The sequence below is a fragment of the Malus sylvestris genome, chromosome 5 (genome assembly GCF_916048215.2).
Source record: "Malus sylvestris chromosome 5, drMalSylv7.2, whole genome shotgun sequence".
Lineage (NCBI taxonomy): Eukaryota > Viridiplantae > Streptophyta > Magnoliopsida > Rosales > Rosaceae > Malus > Malus sylvestris.
The window spans coordinates 3,272,631-3,283,225 of NC_062264.1; the positions used below are offsets into that span (position 1 = coordinate 3,272,631).

A 10,595-nucleotide genomic window follows, 5' to 3' on the forward strand; every position below is an offset into this window, starting at 1 on the left:
AATACAAATGGCACTGTGGCAAGGTAAAAAGCAAGGCTTGTAGCAAAGGGCTATAGTCCAAATGAAGGTGTAGACTATGAGTAAAATTTAGTCTTGTGGTTATGCCTACAACCATTAGGCTTATTTTTGCTTTAGCATCACAATTCAAGTGGCAACTTAAGCAATTAGATGTGAAAAATGCCTTCTTACATGGCATTTTACAAGAAAAAGTGTATATAAAGCAGTCTCTAGGGTTTCAAAGATCACAACATCCATCTAATCATGTCTGCAAGCTTAAAAAATCACTCTATGGGCTTAAACATGCTCCAAGAGCAAGAAATGACAGGTTTACTAGTTTTTGTACCTACATTGGGATTCAAGTCTTCACAGGCTAATCCATCTTTATTTGTTCAACACTCTCAACAAGGCATTGTACAGTGTTGATGCTTTATGTTGATGATGTAATTTTAACTGGTAGCTCATCTCAATTGATATCTTAGGTGATCAAATAACTTACTACATAGTTTGAGATGAAGGATTTAGGTAATCTGCATTATTTTTTTTGGGGCTGCAAATTAGTCACACAGAAGAAGGCTTATTTATTTCACATTCCAAATATATCAGTGAGTTAGTTGACATAGTGGATTTGCAGGATTGTAAACCATGTGCTACCCCATGCTTACCATGTCACAGACTCTTAAAAAACGATGGAAAACCATATCATAGTCCTGATCAATACAAAAGTGTAGTTGGAGCACTTCAATATTTCACATTTACAAGGCCTAACATAGCCTTTTATGTGAATTAAGCATGTCAATTCATGCATAATCCTATGGAGTCACATCAAATTATGGGATTCATTTTAAACTAGGACCAATACATCTTCAATCTTATAGTGATACAGATTGGGCCAAGGATCCAAATGACAGAAGATCCACCTCAGGGTTTGTAGTTTTTCTAGGATCCAATCCTATTTCTTGGGCATCAAAGAAGTAGCACATTGTGTCGATGTCATCTACAGAAGCTGAGTATCGAGCTTTTGCTATCACAGTTGCTGAAATAGCTTGGATAAGAAAGTTATTTTGTGATTTACACATTTCTCTTTATCAAGCACCAATGATTCAATGTGATAATATCTCAGCTATAACTCTATCAACCAATCTTGTGTTTCATGCCAAGTTCGAACACATTAAGATCGACTGTCACTTTGTTCGTGAAAGGGTCACAAGAGGATATCTTCAAGTGCAACATGTTTTCTCTACTGAACAATTTGCTGATATACTCACAAAAGGTTTATCTAAACCCTTTTTTCAACAACACTGTGGCAATCTCATGCTCAGTTCACTCGAGCATGAGATTGAGGGGGGATGTAAGAGTGTAGACAAACACAAAGAAGAGGATTTAAGTAAAGACAATAAGCACAAAGATGAGAATCCAAGTGAAAGGAAGTTAAGGGTCTAGATGAGGACAAGTGTCACAAGATCCAAGGGAAGTTATAAGGTTGGTAGAATCTGGTGCTAAGGTTGTTAGATTGTTAGAATATTATCCATATCTTAGCTTGTGTTACAAGCCATGTAATTAGATAAATACATATAGCTAAGGTGTAAGAAGATAACTTCACTCTCAAGAAATAGAAAGAAAACTTCTCTCAACTCTCTCTCTCTCTCTCTCTCTCTCTCTCTACAATTTGGTTTCTTCAATCATCTCCATTGAAGCTACTGCTTCAATCTTTACATTATTTAGAACTGTTTAACAATATTGTTTTCAATACAGTAAAGTATAATTGATTTTTTTTTTGGAGTACAACAATATATTTTACACTAAGGGGAGGGAGGATTCCGGCTAAGCCACACAATGAGCAATCTAATTTGGTAATGAATTCATCATCCACGAGATTCGCACCTAAGACCTCTCAATTACAAGTATAACTGATTAAGTAGCAAATTTTAATGGGTAATCTAGTATAATATATACCATCCTCACATAACCAATAGTAGTTCGTGCAAGGTCGCAGCTAACTTGTTTCTTAATGATGGTCCAAAGCTGTTTAATATAATATAAGGTTCAGGAGATTGAGGGATGACATTTTAAGGACGTATGATAATAAAACTAACCTTAGAAGCCTCTTTGAATGTGTGTGTGTGTGTAAATATATATATATATAGATATATATAGAAACTCAAAAACTCAGCAGAAATTAACGCTAATAACAATTGACTACTCGCTCGATAACATATTATGAAAAAAAGTTTATTGTATTATATCATAGTATTTATGTATATGCCATGATATTTCTTTTCCATGGCAATGTAACAGTACTAAACCTTCCAACTATATATATAGGAACAAAAATTGTAAATTAAATGAACTTAACACAACAAATAATTAATCAAATGCTTGTAAATTTGCATCCAATATTTAAGATCGTGAGAAAACTTCAAACCCTGAGAAATCAAAGGTGCTCCAATTATCGCCACATAAATTGGTCGATATCTTCATTTGATCATCGTCTGATGGTAGTGAACAGTCCAACTCTTGCAAATGCACCATCGGTTGCCATGTAAAACTAGCAGTACTGCTTGCCAAAGACGACATCGTTGCATCATCGGACCAAAACACATCTTGCACCACTTGGTCTTCGTCTACTGGTAAACCCTGTAACTCAAATTCATGAATGTTCATATCATCATTGTGATTAATTCCCATAAAAGTTTGAACATTTTCTTCCTGTGATTGTTGATGTCCTTCAAGTAAATAATGATCAACTGCTTCAACAAGATCACCAGCCTTGGAAGAATTTTGTGAGCCATCGTGATCGTTCAATGCTGAGCTTGAAATTACCAAATTGGGGTCATGATAATGATCATCAGGGGTAGTGGAGTTGTGGTTTAAGAATTTGGCAAACACAACAGCCAAATCAATATCTGATGCATTAGATCCACCTGGCTGATTATTTCCGGACGGATCATCTTCAGTACCACTTGATGAGTTGTGATGCTGAAAGTAACTTAATGAAGCGCTGTCAGTCTGTGAGAGCCTGGTCGCTTTACCACGGCGGTTCTTGCGGCAGCCACCACCAACTGGGACGTTGCGTAAGGAGCCTCCTTTTGTCCAATATCTCCTGCACCCTTTGCAAAAGTACCTTGGCTGTGAGAGGCTGTAGTTGTTGTAATAGCAAAATTTGGTGTTGGAAGAGGCACATCGAGGGCAGTTTGGGGCAACCTCAATATGGGATTTGTTCCATGGTCTCTTCATCTCCATCATCATGAATTGCCCTTGCCCAGATGGAGGGCACTGTAGCATTTGTTTAACAGTAGGATCTGTGAACATTTTGCAAAATCAATTGTGATTAAAATTTGGAAGTGGGGTTGTGAGAAAAGAGAGTTTGGGGGTATATAAATATAAGAGGCTTTGGAATTTGGAGGGTATGTGTTGGAGTTAGTGCAAAGGCATGTGTGTGCGTGTGTGTGGGAGTGAAATTTGTATGTGAATCTCTTACTAATTTGTAAGATGGGGTTGGAGATGAACGTGGGCGGTTGGGGAAGCGTCACGACCAAGGAAGGGTGTGAGATTGAGATTGTGATTGTGATTGTGATTTTGGAGAGATTTAGGTGTATTCCGAACACTTTCACAAAATTACATGGTTTTTTTTTAATATAGAAGGTATATCATCATATAATAGATTAATTTCTCTTCCCATACAGTCCTAATACTGGATAAGACGGTAGCATACTTTTGACTTCCCAGGTCAAATAATACACCAAAGCAAAGCTAGTGACACCAAACAATATACCTGTGTGAGTCGAACTTGGGGTGGAGGTTTCAATTTTTTGCTCACTTTCCGCTAGATCAACCCTTTAGGGTTACATGATTACTATTCTATTAAAATTATTGCACGATATTTATTTTGTTTTAATAACTTAAAAGTGAAACATATCAATTATATTACCAACACATTATAACACGTAGAATAAAACAAAAATTTATCATGATTTTGCTAATGTGAAGTGAGTTAATTATTTCATGTTTACATGCATGTTACGGCATGCTCTTTACTAGGCGGATTAGTCGTGGCCCTTCTCGAACTCATGTGGCATTTCTTCGTTGGGGAGTTCATATGACAGTGATTGAGGTTGATAAGTCAAAACATTTTTTTTTTTTGAACAAAGTCAAAGCTTCTTATTAGTTGTCACATTTTCTGTGTTTCCAAATGACCAATATGGCCATGTTTGTGTGTGTGTGTGTGTATATATATATATATATATTATATGGTCCCTAGGGATCAGAGAACTTGCAATTAGGGCAATGAGTTTGAGGAATAAATGCTTAAGTAGAACTTAAGAGGGTGAAGATTATTAGAAGCATGATTAATTAATGAGTAGCGAAATAACAAGTATACCTAATCTTGTACTTTAGCTAGTTTATTTAGTTTGTAACTTGTAAGTCTCCAATCTCCATATAAACAAAGGAATTGAAGGCAGTGGAAAAAATTGGGCAGATCACTGGCTGAGTAATTTAACAGCTAGCGAAGAAATTTTAGCTTGATAGGTCAATTTCATGACAACCTAATTAGCTTTATGTGGACATTCCCTGACGATAAGTTAATTAATTCGAAAGGATGAGGGTCATGAATAATAGCTTTAATGAAAGGAACAAAGTTACAAGTATACCTAATTTGGCAGTGTATTTTTGTTAGTATCATATGGACCATGACATAACACAGTAATTGAATTCAATGGAGGCCATATGATTATGGTTATTACGCTACAGCGATAGATCAGTACTTCAAATTTTTACTAAGAGTTCTCTTCTAATTTTTTTTCATTTTTTCATAGGTTTTTATTATTATTATTGTTTGATGACTATTATGTATGAAACTTGGAGGCTTTTCACAGTGAGCCGGTTGAGTTTGATTCCAATTTTATAAGAATTAAACTCTTAGACCTTTCATAGTAGTTTGAGTGAGTGTGATCCCTATATATAGGAATCAGGGAGTCTAAGTTTGATATCTATAACACTATTAATAGTATGAGTTCAATTTTGTTATCACACTCACGAGTTCAATATATTGGTATAACACCCAAATTTCCAGCCCATTGTAAGAGTACAATTCTTGTATGAGTCCAATATATTGGTATCACACTAACTTTTTTCAGCATACTATAGAAGACCTTATAATAGGCAGAAAATTTTGAGTTATATGAAAATGATTCTAATTATTGAATATAATATGTTGAAAGTAATGAGTTTAATTACAATATTATGGTTGTCCCTTTTTAAAAAAAAATTACAATATTATGAATTATAATTCCCAGAGAAAGAGAGAGTGCAATATAGTAGAGTACAAAATAAAGGACAATACTTGGATACTCAAAGGATGAGTAGGAACTCCTACTCAAAATTGTTCGTTACCAATTTATAGAACTTTATGTTTATAATCGGAACCGTTCATATTATAAATCACACTATAAAGATCATCTCTGCAAAAAATAAATTAAAACTAAGATTGTTTAGTCATCGAACTGTATAAAAACAAATGAACGAAATTGGTAAAAGCATTACGAACCGTTTATGTATTTGCTAGAATACATTGACTAAACAATCATAGTTTTAATTCATTTTTTGCAAGGATGATCTTTATAGTGTGATTGATAATATGAATGGTTTTGATTATATGCACAAAACTCTGTGATTCAAATACTAAAAGTTTTGAGTAGGAGTTCCTACTCATCTTGGAGTAGCCAAGTAATGTTCCAAAATAAATATATCTCCATATATAATTGATAGATGGAACTCATTTTTATCAAATTCAAACAATTATAAAAATTGAGCCGCAAAAATTAAACTCAAATTGTCTGATTTCTATATTTGTATATCAAACTCACTGTTAAAGACCTCTTTCAACATTGTATAAATAGGGTGATCCTAAACTAAATAGTCATGAACTTTTTTTCATTTGTATTTCTTCCCTATGAGTTTGTAAATTAATATAAATAATCTAAATAGGACATATGAATCTTAATTACATGCATACTTAAATGTAAGATATAGTTGCAAATAGTGAAATGCCGTTTAAAGTCATTCTTTTTCAAAATACTACGATTTAGGTTCATATTTTCTCCATCCCTCTGTTAAATTAGTGTATAATATTCCTTGTACTTGACAGACAAATTGTAAAAAAAGTTTAAAAATTAAAGTAAAAACTGTATTAAAGAATGAAATCTTGGTTAATCATAGAATGTCAACAAATTAGTTGTCGGCATGCAAGTGCATGTATGGACTACACACAGCGTACGTTGCTTCTCGGAATTAACGAGGAATGAGTGCAACTGTGCAAGGAAGATTTCCCCTTCATTAATCAATCATAAGGCTAACGTCGCGGGTGTATATCTTGCTGCATATACTTGCATTTCACATCCCTTAACCCACATGCCCCACTGTTACGTGGCACCATTTCATTCGTCTCAATTTTTTAATTTTAACATTAATTTATTGAAACATTAATGTATAATTTCTGTCATCTGGAGACTGGAATTGAATACTTGATCTCAACTTACGGACTGTGTTAGTCCACAACTCACACTCCAATTATTTAATTATGTATGATTAATCTCTTTAATTTCATAATTCTTAATTAATCACAGTCAACGTATCTGTTGCTCTTTATGCCATTCATTCATGCATCTCCTTTAGTATGCTAGCTATTTGCTACTGACGTTCAAGTAAACATATTATATGAAGGGAAAATGATGAATTTTGCCAGTTAATAATGCAAGGAAAGAGAGGAATTGAATTTTGTATCTTTTTCAACTTTTTGATATAAATATATATTTACATTATGGGGTGAAGAAATAAATTGGTTTTGAACTTATTATTCACGAGATTCGAAACATAAGACCTTTCACATATACAAGTAAAGAGATATACTTCTAAACCGTATTACTAAGTGGCATATCACTAACACTATGTTTGGATGAGGAAGATAAACTTAAAATTTAGACAAAAGATTGAATCTATAAATTAACATGCACCAATTTCATTCCTTGGATTCATAAACATAGAAATTTAGAATTTTCGCGTAAAAAAAGTTGAAATTTGGGACCTCCATTTTCCAAATTTAAATTTTATGTAGTTCTCATCTCTAAATTTCTATGTGTTAGTGTAGGGTCCTTTTTGACCCTCAAAATAGTGCAAGTCAAGAAAATGACCAAAAAGTTAAAGCCCAAAGAAGAGTAAGAAGCCCAATGCCATGTAGAATTAACAAGGGGGCACGTTTGAGTGCTAGAGATGACCGCTCACCAGCCTAGTTCGACTGAGCAACATAAAATACTTCCAACCGCCAAGGACACGTGGGAAGACTCACAACTATATAACACAAAACTTTAGGAGCATACTTGCTTAGGTACCAATTAGGCCATGTGTCAATCACCAATCAAAGCAGAAGTCTAGGACGAGACGTAAAGCTGGTCGTGCCGTTGTTCAATCGTGCTGTTGTTCAAAGTGACATCGTTGACTAGTCAAGACCTAGTAGGTCACTTGACACATATCGATCTAGAAGAACGTGGAATCTCAATTGAGCAAACGTCACTTCATTGCCAAAGAGCTATTGATGGTTAGAAAGGTTGTCAGCACGCTAGCCGATGTGAGTGATGCATTAAATGCTAGCAAAATAAGATTAGGGAGCCAAAGGTTTCTGGGTTCGTTGACGGCCTATATAAAGAGTTGGGAACCTGTTGTAATGGGGTTGGATTACTGAAGAGAGATAGAATAATTGTAGTCTTTAGCTGAGCACTATCTGACATATGTAGCCTTGGAAATCAATATAATCAGAGCAACACAATGGATGTAGCCCAGTTTTGAGGGGTGATCCACTCAAATCTTGAGTCCATTTCATTTGAGTTTCAATTCCAAGTCCACCAAGGACTAATTATTCTAGTTTGTTACCCTACAAATTTTGAACGTTAATACATGAGTATAGGAGTTTAAAAGCGAAAAAAAAAAACAAAAACAAAAACAAACAAAAAACAAAAAACAAAAAAACAAAAAAAAAAAAGCAACAGTGATCACCACCATATATCCTTGTCACCACCACCACCCACCATCATAATCACCATAACTAGCGGCGCATTTCACAACATCATCATTGCCACCGTCGCTACAACATTGCCCGGCTTGTAATTATCTTTTGCCAAATTAGATGGAATTGACTTTAAACTTATCATACTCATTACTCCATCCTCCTCGCAGGTACTTGAAACTAACTTCTAATTCAACTAATAGTGTTATAACATAAAATGTATCTAACTTTTAATATATTTAATCCTTTTTGTTAAGTTTTTAGTACCTACGTGTGGGAGAAGGCCATTGGCCCAAAAAACCTCCATGCATGTGACTGTTCAAAATAATTTTAAAAAAACCTACAGTCACTGGTCCCCAACACTATCTGCAGTAGGCATCCATGATCGTATAATGCAAAGGCTTTCAAGAACTTACATCAGCATGTGCCTGCCAATGTTCACATATATATTGCATAAGAGCACAACTTCACATCCCTCCCTTAATTTTCCTCCTTTAAATGTTAAACAAATATGATTTCTAATTTGAGTTGTCCAATTTCCTAACAACCACATTCATTTCATTTTCACCGCCGTATATATATATATATATATATATATAACATGTTTTATTATAATATTTTACGTTGAATTTTATTAAAATAAATATTAGATTTGACATAGTTTCATTTGCGAAGAGCTTTAACGGCTACAACTTCTTTTAGCTATTAGAGAGTGAGTGATGAATCCGTCCATTTACCGGCTACAGCTTTGTTTGAGGATTAGAGAGTGAAGAGCTTGTCGATCTAACTGCTAGAACTTTATCTACAAGCTGAGAAAATCCTGAATAAAGACCCACGAATGCAACTAGAGTTTTTGGATCAAAAAATTTCAAAACAACAAAGCTAGCCAAAAAACAAAAAAAAAACAAAGTCAATTCAGATGACGTCCTCGTGATACATTCTTGATTTCCTTTGCATATTTTAATATTTTCTCCCCACAAAAATCAAAAAAGTTGAATGTCACTATTATTGCACGCGGGAAGGATTTAAGTTAAAATTGGTGTTTAATTGTGGGCAACTATCAATCTCACACGATCAGGAATTGCAAGATATTAGCCAATTCTATGGGATTGAAACCTTTGGTCATGAGTTAAATCACGTGGGGGTTTGGCGTCGCTTTCACGATATAGATGCGAAGTCGAGGATCAATAGCTTCCACGTCTCTACCTCTCCTTAGTTTTTACTTTGCAGATATCACAAAATCACAAATGATCACAAACCCGAATGCTTCATATCTTTCTCATTGCAAGTTGTCAAAATTATTGTGATGTTCTGTTCTAACAATAACAAAATAGTATGTGTAAATTTTTATTTATTTATCTTTATATTATTAATACGGAACGCTACAATAATACTGTATCAAAGTTCTTGTTGTAATGAACCGATCGTCCTATGAAATTAATAAGAGATACATGTTCCATTCCATGTCCCTTAACTAAGCACAGCTACAACTGGTGGAATAGCACGTGCGCAATATAACAATATGTTGCATGCATGACCCGTGTGACTAGAGTTCGAGTAACCTGTGTGATGATGATTCATTATCTTCTCCATATATGAGATAGTAGCTAGACATGTATGCATGCTTAACGCAAGCCAGATAAGGTGGGACATTATGTATATGACCTGGACCAACCTGATGAAATGAGTAGTTATGTCTTTCAGTGTCACCACTTGATGGTTGCCTAAACGCATGCAGGCAGTTGATGTATTCTGATTGAAATATCAATAAGCTCTTGGTGCAAATTATCCTTTACAATTTTTCCATGTTGGATGTCTTCATTTTTATTATAAGAACAATACTTGCATTCATTCCATGAGGTGCACCATCTTGTTCACTTTCTGCTATTAACGTATTTTTACATAAATTTAATAATAGAACCGTAGATTTTCTTGATCATCATTTCAATATCATACAGAAAGCGCAAGTTTTTTAGTTGGCTAATTTTCTAAACTTTGTTTAAAACTTGTTTGCAATATTTAATCTTCAATTTCAGTTTAGTCCTAAGTTTTAGGTCTTTGGTTTGCGCGAGAACATCATTAAAGTTGATTTCGTGGACTTCTTAAGGTAAAAATCATATGCATTCATTTAGGAAATCACATTTATGTGATTGAGTTTATTTGGGTTGTGTTGGGAGATTTTTATGTTGAACTAAACTTGGGCTTTGGAGGACACCCTTTACTTCCCCTAGTTTGTTTGAATACCAAGTTAAGGAATATCTCGAAAGAATTAGAGTGTCATAAGAAGTATCTTGGTTATATTAATGGCTTGAAGATAGCATGATTAGACAAATAATGAATTGCCTAAGCGAAGCATGGCGTGGAAGCTTGAAGTTTGTCAGTTTAGCATGAGAGAGAACTTTGCATGATTCCATGATGTTAAGAGGTGGATAATTTGGGTTACCTAGGATTCTAAGAGAGCTTCTATTGAGTCAGAAAGATCAAGGAAGATGCGAGGAACCTCTAAGATTGTAGGAAGATGACTGTCTCAAGGATTCAA

At 34.5% G+C, this 10,595-nt stretch overlaps 1 protein-coding gene across 1 annotated transcript; it reads right to left on the bottom strand.

Moving 5' to 3' along the window:
* Nucleotides 1-2,215: 2,215 nt before the first annotated feature.
* Nucleotides 2,216-3,424, bottom strand: LOC126623494 (dof zinc finger protein DOF3.5). The gene has a single exon (XM_050292392.1). It carries the CDS (start codon nucleotides 3,307-3,309, stop codon nucleotides 2,398-2,400), a length of 912 nt encoding a protein of 303 aa, XP_050148349.1. The 5' UTR covers nucleotides 3,310-3,424; the 3' UTR covers nucleotides 2,216-2,397.
* Nucleotides 3,425-10,595: the final 7,171 nt, after the last annotated feature.

Excerpts from the sequence above, each read along its gene's own strand:
- LOC126623494 (XM_050292392.1), bottom strand. The coding sequence starts at position 3,309 with ATGTTCACAGATCCTACTGTTAAACAAATGCTACAGTGCCCTCCATCT.